Source organism: Chanodichthys erythropterus, chromosome 7 (genome assembly GCF_024489055.1).
Source record: "Chanodichthys erythropterus isolate Z2021 chromosome 7, ASM2448905v1, whole genome shotgun sequence".
NCBI classification, from domain to species: domain Eukaryota; kingdom Metazoa; phylum Chordata; class Actinopteri; order Cypriniformes; family Xenocyprididae; genus Chanodichthys; species Chanodichthys erythropterus.
The window spans coordinates 4688268-4707095 of record NC_090227.1 but is presented as its reverse complement, the minus strand read 5'-3'; the positions used below and the strand labels follow the sequence as shown (position 1 = coordinate 4707095).

The window sequence follows — 18828 nt, the reverse complement described above, 5'->3', positions numbered from 1 at the left end:
TGTCATCCAAGATGTTTACGTCTTTCTTTCTTCAGTTGAAAAGAAATTAAGGTTTTTGAGGAAAACATTTCAGGATTTTTAGTGGACTTCAAAGGGCCTTACACAATCCCAGACGAGGAATAAGGGTCTTATCTAGCGAAACGATTGATCATTTTCTAAAAAAAAAAAAAGTATATTTAACCACAAATGTTCATCTTGCACTGCTCTGCGATGCGCCATGCATTACGTAATCATGTTGGAAAGATCACGTGCAGGGCTTGACATTAACACCCGCCAACCCGCCAAATGCAGGTAGATTTCAGCTGTGGCGGGTAAGACAGCCACTCTCGCTAGCCACTTTGGTGGGTTGAATATAATTTTAGCCTACAGCCTAATCAAAGGTAGTTGTAGCACAAAATTACAATCCGATCACAATCCGTTATCGATTAACTTGCAATTAGTGAAGGTGGGATCGGCAGAATCGCGTTGAATGACACACAACAGAAGCGCTCTGTCGCGCACGATCAGATCTCCTTTCCTTGCGCTTGAATAGTGAAGTACGTGCGCACACACATTTGTCAAAATGTCTCGCATGAATACAGTCGGTTATGGCTTAAATGGACGTAAACGGGTTGGTAAAAACTGGATATGTGTCAGTATATTACATACATGCATTCAGCAGCCCAAATAAATACCTGTCTGTCACTAATGTTAATCAAACAACAAAAGATGTTAAATAAATGTTAAATAAACCTACTGTATCTGAAAAAAAGAGTTTAGGCTATTTAATTTACTATTGTTTTTGTAATTTGCTAATTTGCTTCTTTGTTCTGTTTATATATCCTTTATAATAATAAAATTGATCATATTGTGGTCATATAACCCACCCGTACATACCAGCTGATATACCATGTAGCCCTAGGCTTGATTTAGTTGGCCAATCTGCATTTGAAAGTTTGAAAGGGTTTTAAATCTAGCAAATCAAGTAAAATGACTCGAAATCAAGTAATTTCAGCACGCCAAAGTCAACTTTAATCATATAAAATGTAATTTCCCAACAGCAAAATTGTGGCCAGTGAAAATTCTGAGTGGCTAGTGACTTTGGAAAACCACTAGCCACAGTGGCTGGTGAGCAAAAGAGTTAATGTCAAGCCCTGGTCATATGTGAAGTAGGCTGAAGTAGGACAAAAAACATCAAATTTTCTCCTCCAACTTCAAAATCATCCGACATCGCTGTTGTACCTTTTTTTGTAAAGTATGTTTGACTTTGCTTTTTAAACAATGGGTCGCTACTTCCACCTACATCACGCGTGACCTTTCCAACGTGATTACGTAATGCGTGGCGCATCACAGAGCAGTGCAAGATGAGAATTTGCAGTTAAAAAGTATATACATTTTTACTTTTTTTAGAAAATGACATTGTTTCGCTAGATAAGACCCTTATTCCTCGTCTGGGATCGTGTAGAGCTCTTTGAAGCAGCACTGAAACTGACATTTGGACCTTCAACCCGTTGAACCCCAGTGAAGTCCACTATAATGAGAAAAATCCTGGAATGTTTTCCTCAAAAACCTTAATTTCTTTTCGACTGAAGAAAGACATAAACATCTCTGATGACATGGGGGTGAGTAAATTATCAGGAAATTTTAATTCTGAAGTGAACTGATCCTTTAACAGCTGGTAGACGGCAGTTTAAAATCATTCATACTTTAGGACTAACTGTGCTTTTTAACCTCTCTCTAGTGAACACTACAGCGACCTCTGCCCTCATGAAGCACCCGGCGCTCTCACCCATAAAGACATTTAGGTCAATCATGGTTATTCCTCAAAGAGACCCTGGGGGGGAATGAAGCAATAAATCCAAGGAAGAGCAAGTGGCCATCCAGGGACACGGGAATTAATTATCCAGTAAACTGATGGTTAACTACACCACCAACAACAACACCAGAGAGACATTTAAACTACCAAAGACAATAATGTGATACTTCAGATCAGGAATCACCTCAAAAGAACAACAGAAGGCAATGTGTCACATAAGCTGTTTATAATAGCAGTTAATCGTACTATGGTTTCCTGTACAGTATGCAAATTTTTGGAGTATATGGAATGCCAAAGGGAAGACATATTTTTGTAGACCAAAACCTGGAAACTAGTTATCATTTTAGTGCTTCTGATTCCATCGTCCTGAAGTAAATGTTTTTTTTAAAAAAGGTTTTTTGTTTAAATGCCTGAATTAAGGTCTGTGTTGAACAAAAGCTCAAGATATTTCATATTTTATTCTACGACAAAGTACATTAGTAGCACCGCCTTTTGACTTTTTAAATTCTTTTACTTGTCTTGTAAAAGGCGGCTGCTAACAAGTGGCTAAATGGGACTCCAGAGGTTGTCTGAGGCATTAAACGTCATCAGCTGAACAGGTAAACTCATCTACTCACCATCCACTTTCACAGCCTCGTTATGTTTATAATCAGCTCTTGCAAACTATTCTAACTCAAACTTTCAGGAAAAAATTTTTTTGAATAAAGACTGAAAGAGTTAACAGAAGCTTAAAGGATTAGTTATCTTCAGAATTAAAATGTCCTGATAATTTACTCACCCCCATGTCATCCAAGATGGTCATGTCTTTCTTCAGTCGAAAAGAAATTAAGGTTTTTTAAGAAAACATTCCAGGATTTTTCTCCATATAGTGGACTTCACTGGGGTTCAACAGGTTGAAGGTCCAAATGTCAGTTTCAGTGCAGCTTCAAAGAGCTCTACATGATCTCAGACGAGGAATAAGAGTCTTATCTAGAGAAACGATTGGTAATTTTCTAAAAAAAATAAAAAACTATATAGTTTTCGCCCCACCGCGGTACTTCCGCCTACATCACGTGTGACCTTTCCAGCGTGATTACATCATGCGTGGCGCATTGCAGAGCTAGTGCAAGATGAGCATTTGTGGTTAAAAAGTATACAATTTACATACAATTTACTTCCAGTGATTGTATTTGAGCTTCAAAATCCATAAAAGTGTTTGTGAAGACATTATCATACGAACAAAACGTGTAAGAATCATAACCTTTTGTTGGTCACAGAGAATAACCTATTGCGTTTCTGTCGAGGGAATCAGGGTGATGCTAATTTCCAGGTTGGCCTACAAAAATTAAAATAAATCATTGCAGCACTCTATACTTGGCTGACTACCTTAGCAAAAACAAGTATTGCATCCCACAATGCAATGCGCTTGGTTTGACTATCCACATCCAGTGTGACAAATGAACTGGAATTAATGCCAGCTGTGATTTGTGACTTTTTTTTAAATTCATTTTGTGATTGGACTGCAAAGGGTTAAAGATGTTACACAAAACTGGATAAAAAATGCAACACAACAGTTTTATTTGTAGATGCCACTTGCTGAATTAAACATTCAGTGCAGTCTGGTTACAAGACAACAATGTAGTCCTGTTTAAAATGTTCACTGTTGCATAGCATGTTCTGTTTCAGATACTATTTTTAAAAAATAATCAGTAGTCATATTCAGTGTATTACTGCATTGACTGCAGTATGCAGTGCCAAAATCTGCCACTCTGTCACAATGTTCAAAGTGTTTAATGCATGCTGTGCCAGATACTGCCTACTATATAATATATATTATGCAAAGATAAACATTTCAAACAGTAGTAAGCTATCCAGTAAACAAACACAGTCACACGATCTCACTACGTTGCATGTTTCAGGGCTACTTTACACTAGTATTTACGAAGAATCAGAGAATGCTACAAATCTATTGATTTTGATGGGGATCTCAAAAATATAAACAGTTATTTACCATTTTTAACCCCCCCCCTTTTTTTTTTTTGAAATTCATAAAAGTTGTGTTCATTTGTGAAGATTATCACAATAATAATAATTAAAAAAAAAACAGTACAAGATGCATTGAATTGTGAGATACAATATTCAATTTAGTATGCTCTGGTTGTATAAGATTTTAGCAAGCATTTGGTTATTCAGATTTTCCATGCACACAGACAATTTGCATTCAGTATATACACACACTAGAAGTTCCCTCTTTTGCACCTCGCTTTTAAATCGCTAATTCAAAAATGAAATGCACCCCGAATTGGCGGTAATTTTAAAGCAAAAGTGAAATGCGCAAAGCCGCATGGGCATTCATAATGGTGCAGGGCAGATTGAGCATTTTCAATTCATTTTAAGTTGAGCTTCCATAGGAATGAACTGAAAACTCTCCGCGCCAGTAGACATACACTGTTATGAATGCCCATGCGGCTGTGCGCATTTTACTTTCACTTTCAAATTAGCGCCAATTCGGAGCAGCAATTGCTTGAATTGTGGGTTCATTATTATTCTTAATGAAAAACATATCTAGAAAAACAACTAATCCTTTGCAGGTTCCCTCTTAGCAATGGGTTTCAATCCAAAATACTACAAAAATCCAAAAATCTTCCGCCATCGACTTGTCAGTCAGCTCCTCACTCTCGTGATAAATGAGATCTGCCGCAGTTGGCAAGTGATGTAACCAGCTGAACACCGGTGACACTGTCAACACCGACTATCGCAGCAAGTACACACTGCATACACATATAACATGCATGCATAATTACTGCACAGCATACATAATGAACACTTTTCACACTGGTATACTGTATGAAGAAGAAGACACTATGCTGTTCATAAACAATATGGCATTGCATACTGTATACTTGATGTATGTCCACAGTACATAGGAGAAACTGATTCAATGCACTCTGATCGTGCTGTTCTCAGTCTCCACACGTGTTTGACAGCTCTTAGTGAAGGCAGAGATCTGTCCTCAGCCCTGCAGTGAACACAAACACACACACACACACACACACACACACACACACACACACACACACACACACACACACACACACACACACACACACACACACACACACACACACACACTCAACCCACACACTGCTGAAGTTCTCTCTCTCGACTGAATGAGTGATGAGGAGACCTGCTAAATAATTGAACATGAGAAAGGAAGAACAAGCACAGCCCAAATAAACCTTCAGGTTTGGGCCACACTGGAAGCCTTCTACTGTACAACTGCTTTCATTTACCCACAATGCTCAGCTATTCAGAATCATTCCAAAACACAAACAAGATGTCACATGTTAGGGTTGTGCGATTAATTGAATTTTTGTTTCCATTTTGTTTCTGACTTCCAACGATTATAAAAACACATGTATTGTGCCGCATTCTATTCCTAAACTAACCCTAATGGTGAAATACACACAAAAATATGTCAAAATGACGGGTATTCATGTAAACACTCTCAGTTATGTCTAATGTGAATGTAAACATTTGGGAAAGAAATTGTGTTAGTATATTAGATCTGTCTAAAAAACAAAAGTTCTCTTTATGTTTACACAGTCCCTGTCCCTGAAAGAGGACTCAGATCAGACACAGATTTTTGGTCCGCTTAAGTAGTAATGGGGTCTCAGACCTCTTTGTGTTCATACTGTTGCTTTTTAGATCTAGTCCAATTCAGTGGTTGATAGCTGACTCTATACAAAGTACCTTTAAGACAAGTCATTTCACTCGGCGGATATCTTTGAAACGCCTCTCGGGCATCCTGGGCATCCATGCAGCTCCCATCTCTTTGAATGGGGAAACATCAAATTCTCCAAAGCTGTTTGCCAAGCTTTCAATTAAATTTCATGAGCTGTCTCATAATTTTTTTTTCAAACGCTCGAATCATGACAAAAAAACTGTATTTTTTAGGCTGGATCAAGCTAATGCGCATGCGCAGACCTAAATGCGCGTCTCTTCTGCCTCATTTCTGGGGCGCACGTCTGACTGTTTCTATAGAAACCAGTACTTTTAACGGCCGCTGCAGTGACGTGATGACTTTACCGGTGGGCGATTGGCTCTTATTTTGAAGGTGGGACTTATTCCGCCATATTGCGCCTTACACGTTCTTCCATTCAAAACAATACGAGTGACGTGTCTTGTGTTATTCTATAGTCTTTGCTCTATACCATCCAAAATTTGATTCGCTTACATTGTCTCACTGTAACCAAGATTTGTATTTTTAAAGTAATTTTTTTATTTAATATTATTTATATTATTTTTAAAAAACAACATATGACTTAAGTACATATTTTGTTGTCATTTTATACTTTTATTGTCTTTGAAATATGATCAATGTACTGACAAGCATTTATTGTATATAAACTAAAATATTATGTGAAACTTAATTTTTATGTGAAACTTAATTTTATTTCTAATTTCATTTATATTGATGTCATTTATATTATAATGATGAAGTTACACTTTTAAAATACATTAATTTGAAATGTAATATGAAACAATACAGTTAAAATAATACTTAATAAGTACTTTACATGTGCTTTAATAATAATAATAATAATAATAATAATAACAATTCCTTACATTTACATAGCGCTTTTCTGGGTTCTCAAAGCGCTTTAAATACGGAAAAGGGAATCTCCTCAACCACCCCAATGTGCAGCATCCACCTGGATGATGCGACGACAGCCATATTGCGCCAGAACGCCCACCACACACCAGCTTATTGGTAGAGAGGAGACAGAGTGATGAAGCCAGTCAATGTATGGGGATGATTAGAAGGCCAATGGGCAAATTTGGCCAGGATGTCGGGGTTACACCCCTACTCTTTTCGAAGGACATCCCGGGATTTTTAACGACCACAGAGAGTCAGGACCTCGGTTTAACGTCTCATCCACGGACACTGGCTGGTTATGTACTTGCTCAAAAATTGATTTTTGAAAATTTTTAACCAAACAAAGTTACGGACTGCAGCTTTAACTGTGTTAAGAAACAATCGTGAAAGTCTACTCTCTTTAGTATGTTAGTCAACACATCAAATAAATGTGCACTTTAAATCATGAAAAAAGATGAATAAAACAATGTTTGAAAATGTACTTTAAAGTATTTTTAAGTATTACAAAGTGGTTAAAAGTGTACTTAAAGCTGCAGTTCTGTAAGTTTTGCCTCTATGTCGCCATCTCTGTTCAAAACCGGCAATTGCAGTTATTTGTGGAATTATCATCTTTACATGGGTTGTGCCCAAAAAAAAAGCATTACAATAAATCACGTTATCAATGTTGATTAAATCTAACGATCGCTTAGCTCATATCACATGAAAATGTGCAAATTATTATTATTATTGTTGTTATACTTTTTTCTCAAATTGTTAAAGTTAACAACATCAGCATTGCGTGGCTGTGTATTTAATAGTCTAATGTACAGTCTAATCTCTAATTGTCCATTTGTCATACCATACAATCCACCATCAAAATGATAAATTCATTATTGCTGCGAGAAAAGGCTATAAGTGATCCGTCACCTGCAGCATCCTCAAATAATATAGCCTACTAGCCCGGACTTGTTCTTTATGTCAACAGACGGGACGTATCGACGCAAAGACGAACGGCTGCATGCTTGAATTTCCAGTAGAAACCCACCAGTACCACTCGAATTATAAAACATTATTACAAGCTTACCGTTGTGAATCGGACTGTGGTAAGGAGATAGTTTTGAACACTGGCTGGTTATGTACTTGCTCAAAAATTGATTTCGGATAATTCTGGATAACTTTTATCCAAAAAAAGTTACCGACTGCAGCTTTAACTGTGTTAAGAAACAGTCACGAAAGTCTACTCTCTTTAAGTACACTTAAGTGGGATTTTTTTTTCTATTAATATTATATCATCTGTAAGTACAGCTTTTTAATATTCTTTTCAGATTTAAAACACACTCCAAGTGCACATTCAATAGAATTAAGTGCACTTCGTTCTCACAAGGGTCAGCAAAATTTCAACAATTTCTCCACACTGAAGTCTGTGCCAATCACAGTCAATATATCTGATGTTTAATATGCAAACACATGGAGCAGGATTTTGGACCAATGAAATGTCACTGTGGGCGGGATTACACAGAATGATGCCACTGTAATTAAAACCAAGTGAACATTAAAATGTCCTGTGGCTTGACTATCTCGACCAGTTAGAAAAACAAAAAAACATAAAACATATCACTATGACATTGCATTTGGTTAGGACACTCTGTAAGAGCATTATATTGTTATGCTACTTGCAAGAAATACTTTCTTTCTTTCAAAAACCTTTCATAAACCTGCACTGTGGTGCATCCACACTCGACTGTGCAAACTGATCATTTACTTACAGAGGCAAACATCTTTTTCGTTCAAAAATCATCTCTCACACAAGATTCACACATTTTTCTAAAGCAAAGGCAAAGTAAGAGACAGATTTTATTGTTTGTGCTCGGTTGGCACTCATCCTACCTCGTGGCAGTCTTGTAGAAACCTCTGGAGCTCCCACTGGTCATTGAGTTTATGAAGCCACTGCTTAGCGTGTTCACGGTTCTGGTTCCCTCTGTGAGTGGCACATAAATACAGAAACGATCAGAAACACTTTTATTATTTGTGCTAAACGAATAAGAAACTATTATCAATCAATTGTAACAGTGTTTTATAGCGGAGTCTCTGTTTAAAACAGAAGGTAGACTGTGCCGTAACAGATTCCATATACAAATGCGCTTCGAAATCCAATTTCACGCTTCTCACCGAGACTGCATTCAGATCAGTGACTGTGGATTCTCAGTGAGTTTCTTTGTTATGCCTCTATGGAAAAACATTTTAAATTCAATGCTGTCTATAGGAGCAGCTGCCTGGTCAATAATGGTGAAATGGAGGGCAGATACAGACGTCAGGTGGTGGGTCGTCTTAGAGGAACAACAGCACTGCTTTTACAATGAAAGAGCAACAAATGCTAAGTGATAACAGAATAGAGGTTTTGACATAAAGAAGAGTGAAAAACAGTTGAACATAATACAACAACTAGGTCATTTTCAAGAAATGGTGCCATTTCTGAATCATTTATGTCCCTATGACATACTATGGATTAGGGCTGGGCGATATGACCAAAAAAAAAAAATGATCACAATAAAAAATTTTCACATCAGTCGATATCAATAATTATCACGATTAATGTGAAATCTTTATTTCTTTCAAGTTTAAAGGCAGGTTTTGCTCCTGAGTGAAAAATGTGCTGTAGAAACCAGAGAGTAAAGGGTTAGTACACACCAAAAACATTTCTGTCATCATTTACTCACCTTCATGTCATTCCAAACCTGTAAGACTTTCGTTCATCTTTGCAACACAAATGAAGATATTTTTGATTAAATCTGAGAGCTTTCTGTCCCTCCATTAATAGCTACACAACTGACACTTTTTATGAACTCTCTGAAGCATCAGAGTTCGTAAAACTAATCCATGTAATTCGAGCGGTTTAGTCCAAATTTTCTGGAGACACGATCGCTTTATATGATTAACAGATTTAATTTAGGCTTTTATTCTCTTGTTAAAGCATCAAAGTGCGTCAGCTAACAATGGAGGGACAGAAATCTCTCATATTTCTGCAGAAAGATCTTCATTTGTGTTCCGAAGATGAGCGAAAGTCTTACGGGTTTGGAACGACAAGAGGGTGAGGAATTAATGACAAATTTTAATTTTTGGGTGAACTAACCATTTAATTGTGGTTTTCTCATTAGAACAAGACAAACACTTTACAAATTAATATTACATGTTTTGTCTCTTAGAAATGGGAGTTGGGCTTGAGTTGGGATTCAGATGTAAATTTATGTTCATTAACAGAAACAGTAACATCTGTAAAAATTGTAAAGAACTCATTTATAAAGGGTAAAATCCCCTTAAGGTCTTCCACAGTATTTGGATCATGTTAACCACAGGTAAAATCACACATTGTAACTCACTACTATGGTAAAAAAGTAACTATATTGTTTCTGTGGTAATTTGTTATTAAAAACAGTAGCCTAAAGACATATAGTATAATACAAATATACAAAAACTGCTATAGCTTAAAGGTGCCATTGAACGTTTTTTTACAAGATGTAATATAAGTCTAAGGTGTCCCCTGAATGTGTCTGTGAAGTTTCAGCTCAAAATACCCCATAGATTTGTTTTAATACATTTTTTAACTGCCTATTTTGGGGTATAATTAGAAATGCACCGATTCAGGCTGCGGCCCCTTTAATTGCTCACGCTCTCCGCCCCCTCCCGAGCTCTCGACTCTATCATTGCATAAACAAACTTCACACAGCTAATATAACCCTCAAAATGGATCTTTACAAAGTGTTCGTCATGCATACTGCACGCATACATTGGATTATGTGAGTATTGTATTTATTTGGATGTTTACATTTGATTCTGAATGAGTTTGATAGTATGCTCCGCGTGGCTAACAGCTAATGCTACACTGTTGGAGAGATTTATAAAGAATGAAGTTGTGTTTATGCATTATACAGACTGCAAGTGTTTAAAAATGAAAATAGCGACGGCTCTTGTCTCCGTGAATACAGTAAGAAACGATGGTAACTTTAACCACATTTAACAGTACATTAGCAACATGCTAACGAAACATTTAGAAAGACAATTTACAAATATCACTAAAAATATCATGTTATCATGGATCATGTCAGTTATTATTGCTCCATCTGCCATTTTTCGCTGTTGTTCTTGCTTGCTTACCTAGTCTGATGATTCAGCTGTGCACAGATCCAGACGTTAATACTGACTGCCCTTGTCTAATGCCTTGAACATGGACTGGCATATGCAAATATTGGGGGCGTACATATTAATGATCCCGACTGTTACGTTATAGTCGGTATTATGTTGAGATTTGCCCGTTCTTCGGAGGTCTTTTAAACAAATGAGATTTATATAAGGAGGAAACAATGGAGTTTGAGACTCACTGTATGTCATTTCCATGTACTGAACTCTTGTTATTTAACTATGCCCAGGTAAATTAAATTTTTAATTCTAGGGCACCTTTAATAAAAATTATTAGAGTAAATCCATGGTAAATGTTGGTGATTTGTGGATTGAAAAGCCTTATAACTATATTGCTGTGGCTCAGTGTTTCTCCTGTTTTCCGCGTGAGAATGTCAGTGCTGTTTCATCTGGCTTTAAACTAGTTGAAATCGCAACAAGGCATTTGATTTGTGGTTTGTATGGGAGAACTCTGCACCAAACTTGAACACTTTTCACTGGATCTCACAGCGCTGTTTACTGGTCATGTGATCGAGGCAGTCAGCAAGTAAACGCATTCACTCTAAGCTTACGCTGCGGTGTGTTTTGAGCAGAGCTCATAAATGGTCCGTTTGGCACGGTTCAAACAAGCATTTTGCCGTGTTTGCTGTTTAATGCTAATGTTTCTCATACGCAACAGAAATGGCAGTGCTTATCAGGAAAATTGGTATCCAATACTATTGGCACCAGTGCGACGGCCTGCAACATGCATGTGCAGCATTATTTGCATAGTGCATAAACATTATATTGCATTATTATAACACTGATCAAACTTTTGTTCTAATTTTATTGAGGGAAATATATTGCGATAATTATTGTTGTCGTTTTATCGTCCAGCCATACTACGATATAATTAACAGTATACTAAGTTTAGTCATCTTATTTGATAAAGTCAAAAAACAATGTTTTTATATGTGATGAAAAAGAAAAATGTTTTTTTCATCTGAAAATTCACCAATTTTTCTACTCATCACCATTTCGTTGTAATTTAAAAAAATGTAAAATGTAGATTAGATAGGATACACAAACAAAAATGGCATAATTTCCCAAATAAACATTAAAAGAATATATACTTAAATGCAAACCGAATGTCATGTTTTCGGACACTTTTAATTTGACAATATTACAAAATGCACTTTGGAAAAGTGTACTTAAGTGCGTTAAGAAACTGTATATAAAGTGTACTCCTTTTGAGTGCACGTTTGTGGCCTTTTATTTCATTAATGTTATATTATCTGCAAGTACAGCTTTTTAAAAATATACTTATAGGGACAGTTTTACCCCAAAACATTTAAATTATTTGTAAATACATATCTTTTAAAATAGAAATGTCATTGATTATTAATACATATTATGATTGGGAGAATCAACCATTGAAAAAAACATATTTATTGACCACTAATTCTAATATTGGAGGTTACTGGACTTGACCAGACATGGGAAATATGATTTCATAAATAAAGCACTAATGTTTTACAATGAAATAATAGAAAAATATCCTGGATGTTTCAGGCACAAATGGCACTGTTTCCTAAGAATGATCCAGCTCTACAGGGTTTAAATATCATTATAGGGGTTTAGTTGTGACCTGTTAGCAAGTAGATCCACTCTCTCTCTGATACGCTCTGAATAGATGTTGTTCTGACTGATGAGGCTCTCTCCCGCCTCTATGACGGCTTTAATGCGGTGCAGGTTGAGCTCCATGGTGGTGGTAAAGTCCTTGTGCTTTTTGATGGCTGCCTCCACAGTCTCCACTGTGGTTGGGAGCTCTACATGGGCCAACGCTGACTCCTGAGGAGAGGAGAGAAGGATAGGGTCAAATATACAGGAAGCATCTAAAATGAGGCCAGATCAATTACACTAAAAGCAAATCCATAATCATGGCAAATGGCAAGCCGTTGGTGGTACTGCAATAATAAACACTTTGAAACAATTTCAATGCTCCCATATCCTTCTGTAGCTATGTTTTCATCCAAAGCTGTAAATTTATAATGAACTTTCCAATGTGATTATGTAATGCGTGGTGCATCGCAGAGCAGTGCAGGACGAGCATTTACTTTTTTAAGAAAATGACCAATCGTTTAGCTAGATAAGACTCTTATTCCTCATCTGGGATCATGTAGAGCTCTTTGAAGCTGCACTGAAAATGACATTTGGACCTTCAACCCATTGAACTCCAGAGAAGTCTACTATATGGAGAAAAATCCTGGAATGTTTTCCTCAAAAACCTTCATTTCTTTTCAACCGAAGAAAGACATTAACATCTTGGATGACATGAGGGTGAGTAAATTATCAAGAAATTTTAATTATGAAGTGAACTAATCCTTTAAAACCATAATTGCAATCGGTTTAGTTGTCCTTACAGTGTTTTTGCATAGAAAGGTGAAGCTCAAACATTCTTAAGGAAAAGAAAAGAGGCCAATGAATGCCACTGCCATGTGTGTTTAGCGCAAACCAGTTCATGCTCGATGGCATGTATTAAAGTGTGGATTCAGATGGCTCTTATTCTGTGCCCGCTGGCGACAGTAAGCAACTCTGGGCTTTTAGCAAACCAGAATAGACACAGCTTCTAATATACACCCAGACGGGGTTGAGGAAATGCATGTCCTCTGACATTTAAACTGCATTTAATATATTTTTATGAAGTGATGACCCGACATAAAAAGCAGCAAATGTCTCAGAATAAGAACTGAGCAATGACCTTAAACTGCCCGGATGCCCCTGACATTTAAAAATGTGACCCCAAAAACATCAGTCAGATCAGTTCTTGTCTCCTAATGGTCAGCTATTTCTAATCCACAGAAAATAAAAGTCATACATGAAGCCCTTTAATATATCATTTGTTTCAGCAATGAGATCTAAAGGAGAGCAAATGAAGACATTTTTTAATTTTGATTTCACTTTTTTTTTCTTTTTTGCATTTGACTTTTCCCTCAGTTTTTCCTCATTTCCGAGGGTGAACTGGTTTACACTAAGCACAGATGGCAGTATTGAAACTTGCCATGTTGTGATCGCTCGTTCACCCCAGTTTCAGAAGTATCAAACTGTGCTCAGATTTGCCAAGATATCAAATTCTATTGTATAAAGTATGAGACTTCAAAAAATTCTCGTCAGAATACTAAATTACCTCCGTTAAATTTAATAAATTAAAATATATATATTGTATGAGAAACATTTTAGACAAATCTGGTAATTAAACTTAACTGTATTTAACCTCTCTTCTGTCCTGTCAATTTTCCAACAATTTGTTTAAAAGTTTGGAATAATTCCGATTTTTAAATGTTTTTTGAAAAAAAAGTCTCTTATGCTAACCAAGACTGCATTTATTTGATCAAAAATACAGCAACAGCAATATTGAGAAATGTTATTACAAATTAAAATAATTTCGGCCTGATTTTATTCAAAATGATGTCACATCTTCGGGGCCTTTATGATGGATGGATGCTCTTTTTTGGGTTTCAAAGTTTAGGGTACCACTCGCTCCTATTATAAAGCATGGAAGACCCAGAATATTTTTTAATATAACTCCGACTGTGTTTGTCTAAAAGAAGAAAGTCATATACACCTAGGATGGTTTGAGGATGAATAAAATTATTAGTGGGAAAATGTTAATTTTTGGGTGAACTATCCCTTTAAGACATTTATTCAGCAAGTACACATTAAAGGTGGTACAGAGGATGTTTTCGTCGACTGAGTTTTTGAGTTTTTCAAGTGAACGCCTCCCAAAACTCGTGCACGAGTGTTTGTTTACCACCGGCATTCGCTGTGTTGTTAAGCCGGGCACACATTTAATGACTAGCTAAAACATTCGGACTATGCTCAACATACAGCGATAGTTTCCTGCTCCTGAAGCAGATTTATGTACTTTCACATGGAATTTGAACACCGACTGTAATCACAGACTGAACGCAACTGGCTCTGACTGGACGCGTTTGAGCGCGATCAGTCATAAGTATCAATTTACATTCATAATCGGCCTTACAATCGTTAAGCCGCGCACACACTTAGTGGATTCATTATGTCGGACTCACCGCAGGTAACTCATAATCTGCAGTTGTTACTCCTGACAAAAACATTGCATGCAGCGCATGTAGAGTGTGGAAAGTTACTAGAGCGCGCAGCCGCGCACGTCTCTCACAAGGAACGTCATGGCAGTAATTGACAAGCCAGAGGGACAATCCGCGCACATCTCTCACAATGGCAGTGATTGACAAGCCAGAGGGCCAATCGTTTACACGATGATCGCGTAAACGATTGGCTGATGTTTTTAAGTCCCTACCTCGTGCGCAGATGATGTATATTAATATTATTCCTTTCAGTGCACCTAATAAATAGTCTTTTATCAGTTAGTAAAGACAGTTTCAAGTAATATTGCAAAAATGTATAAAACAAAACATCCTCTTTAGCACCTTTAAATGTGACAGTAAAGACATTTTTACTGTTACAAAAGATGTCTATTTCAAATAAATGCTCTTTTGAACATTCTGCACATCAAAGAATTCTGGAAAAAAATGTATCACCAAAAAAATTGTTAAGAAGCATAAATGAGACCTTTCAGATTTCTCAGCTATGAAAGAGTGGGAAAAAATCTCTAAATTTGAACAGTGTAACTGACATAAAGAGGTGTGAGGGGCTTCACCTGGTTATTGAGGAAAGCCTCAGCCTGCTTGACGTCCCTCAGGAAGAGATGGAAGATGTGAGCTTGCACCAACACCTCCCTCCTGCTCTCCCACATCTCCAGCAGCTTGTTCCAGCCCACATCCAGCTTGTGCAGCCACTGCTGCAGAGCTCCGTGAGGCAGCGGCGCTTCCTCGGACTCCAAAAGCTCATTCACAGCCTGCAGACGCTCGTAATCCTCTTCATACCTTCCGATCTCCTCCTTCAGCGCGGCGTGTTGGTTTATTAGCCGTTCTGCGTCCTCTAAAGCATTGGGAAGTTCATCGGAAGCAGCAGCTGTTTGAGTCTGCACCAACCAGGTGAGAAAGGAATCCAAGTCTTGGATGAACTGTTGCAAACGGCCAGCAACGGTTAAAGAGTCCTCGCAGCCTTGCAACGTACGCTTTAGTTCCTCCCACTCCACGCTGATGCCCTCAAAGGGAACCAGGATGTCCACGGCCTTGTCCGGATGGGATGTGGCAAGCTCTTCCGCATCCTCCTGAAGGCGAAGGAGCTTGGGCTCAAGAACTGCTAGAGCTCCCTCCATGGTGGAGAGACGGCGCTGCAGGGCCAGAACGCTGCCCAGGTCACTGCCCACATATTGCGTGGCATCTATGGCTTTCCGTTTGTCCTGAATCTGGGACTTGATTTCCGTGCATTCCAGCAAGTAGTTCTGGATGCGCAGGACTGAGTCCAGGTGATCTTTCTTCTGCTCGACCAGCTCAACGATGCGGTTCCACCTGTGATGTGCAAAAAGAAAACAATTTAGCCTGTTGTTAATTTGATCAATGAGTTTAAAGACTCTTTAAACACTGATCTTTGATATCTATGAGGTCATCAATACACTAGTACACTCCTAAATGCTTACATTAGCTTTTTTCATTCATAAGTGCATGTAAAATGTACAGCTTTTTTCTTCTGAGAAAATGGCCTCACAATATTGATTACTCAGTGTTCGCATCTATCTATCTATCTATCTATCTATCTATCTATCTATCTATCTATCTATCTATCTATCTATCTATCTATCTATCTATCTATCTATCTATCTATCTATACAGTATATATATATATATATATATATATATATATATATATATATATATATATATATATATATATATATATATATATATACACACACACACACTCTCACACACACACACACACACAGTCAAACCTAAATGTATTCAGACACCTTGAACATTTCATTCATTAATTCAGTTTATTCACTATAGTAAAAAAAAAAGGTAATAAAATCTGACAGGATCTCAGAGTTAAACTGTGTTAGAAAAAAATAATCTTAATTATGTCATATAACACTTAAGCAAAACATGGTCATGTCAAAGTGTCTGAATAATTTTTGGTTCTGAATTTTTATAAATTTTACTGGTAGTCCACTGTATGAAGAATTTTTGGGTATAATAGGTCACAGTTTACTTTATTTTGCTATCCTCACTTACATAAATGAAATATAGTGTCCTGCACCCACTAGTAAAAATATATCAAAAATATCTAAAATGTCTAAATAATTTTTGGTTTACTGTATATAATATAATATAATGTATATAATAAAATAAAATATAATAAAATCCAAAGGATTTTCATTCGCATTTAGCTTAACTTTATGTACTAAAATAACTAAAAAAAAAAAAAAAAAATGAAATAAAAATGACCAACTATTTTATATATACATTAAAAAACAACTAATAAAATGACAAAAAACACTACAAAATCACTCAAATTGAAACAAAAACAGAATGCAAAATTAAAAACTATTCAAAATATTGAAAAATAACTATACTGTAATAGTATCTCAATTATACTATAAAATTGCCCTATTAAATACTGTATAAAATGTACCTTATACATTGATTTAAAGTGCACTTTGTAATGATGTCAAATTAAAACGTTTTAGTACATTAAATCACTATGTTTTAGAGAATATTTTGTCCTGCTTTAAAGAAGTACACTTATTTTGGTGTTGATTAACATACTAAAGCACATGTAAAATACTTGATTATCATTTTCATTCACTGTAGTGTAATTTATTATACATTTAAAGTTAATATATTTTAAATGTACACTTCTTCATTACATATGTGTAATTAAAAATATAATTTTAATACATGATATGCAAGTTTCAATAGAAATTACATTACAGTAAATTTTAGCATACCATATTTTACCATAAATGCTTGTCAGCGCAAGGCAGTAATTATGAAATTACATGTTTTGATGTACTTAAATGCTACTTAAGTGGGTCCAAAAACACTCGTAAGTTTCACTAACTGCATTTCATATAAATTCAAACTCTAATATATTTTTGCTCAAATGTAAATGCAATTAAGTGTCAGAAAACATTATATTCAGTTCACACTTAAGTATATGCTTTTAAAGTACTTGTATTAAATGTATTCTAAAGTGTACTTCTTTTTCACAGGCGAATGTATTAATTCAGAACAGCTTTGCATACAAAATCTGTCCCAATATCCCATTGTTAAGTTCATATTTATATCATTCTGTTTCATTCCACTTGGCAATCTAGAGTATGGCTAGAATGACAGATAATAGAAATGACTCGTTTCCAGAAAACATGACTCAGTCTGAATCATTCTCAGTTTATGGGTAACACACACACAGATCAAGGACCCACCCACACAAACACACAAAAAACAGTCCAAGGGAGCACCACTGGGCCACAGTTCAAGACCGGAGACCCAACATCACAAATCAAACACACAGGAACTACAGAACACGCTTTCAATGAAACATTCTTTGAAATACACCGTGGCATTATATAATGAAGAACACAAAAACTGTGAATGTGTTTGTGTACGGCCCATAGTGCTCTGTTTTGAGCCGGGTCAGGCGCGCCTTGTATGTGGCAGTCAAAGCAGATGGCAGCACACTGAGAAAAGCTATTTATGCCAAGGTCGGTCTAAAACGGATCACTGGAGTTTTTCACACATACGTCACAGCTTGCCAGTTTCAGTGAAAGCTTGTGAAAGCAGCAGCCCATTTTCTAAAGACGCTCATGTAGAGCTGTGTGTTAAAAGTGATGAACAACAGCAGTATCAGAAACAGGCCTTTCTGGATGAAAAAATTTTTTTTAAAAATGGAAGCAAATAATAATCAGAATAATGAAACACTAGTAAAAGAAATTGGCCAGAGATATTTGAATAGAAAATTATGATGTTGAATAATTAATTTGCATTAAAGGGATAGTTCACCCAAAAATGAAAATTTGATGTTTATCTGCTTACCCCCAGCGCATCCAAGATGTAGGTGACTTTTTTTCTTCAGTCGAACGCAAATTATGATTTTTAACTGCAACCGCTGCCGTCTGTCAGTCAAATAATAGCAGTGATTGGGAACTTGAACAATAAGAGTCGAAAAAACTTCCATAGACAAATCCAAATGAAACCCTGCGGCTCGTGGCGGCACATTGATGTCCTAAGACACAAAACGATCGGTTTGTGCGAGAAACCGAACAGTATTTATATCATTTTTTTACCTCTAATACACCACTATGTCCAACTTCGTT

General features: G+C 36.5%; 1 protein-coding gene across 2 annotated transcripts in view; it reads right to left on the bottom strand.

Moving 5' to 3' along the window:
- LOC137022555 (spectrin beta chain, non-erythrocytic 4-like) overlaps positions 1–18828 on the bottom strand; it is a 92311-nt gene that overhangs the window by 50014 nt on the left and 23469 nt on the right. For both annotated transcript variants that reach the window (XM_067388945.1, XM_067388946.1), the window contains exons 15-17: positions 15265–16021; positions 12214–12416; positions 8301–8391 (exon numbers count right to left, since the gene is read on the bottom strand). In XM_067388945.1, the coding sequence (XP_067245046.1) occupies positions 8301–8391; positions 12214–12416; positions 15265–16021 (1051 nt within the window). The remainder of the gene's footprint in view (positions 1–8300; positions 8392–12213; positions 12417–15264; positions 16022–18828) is intronic.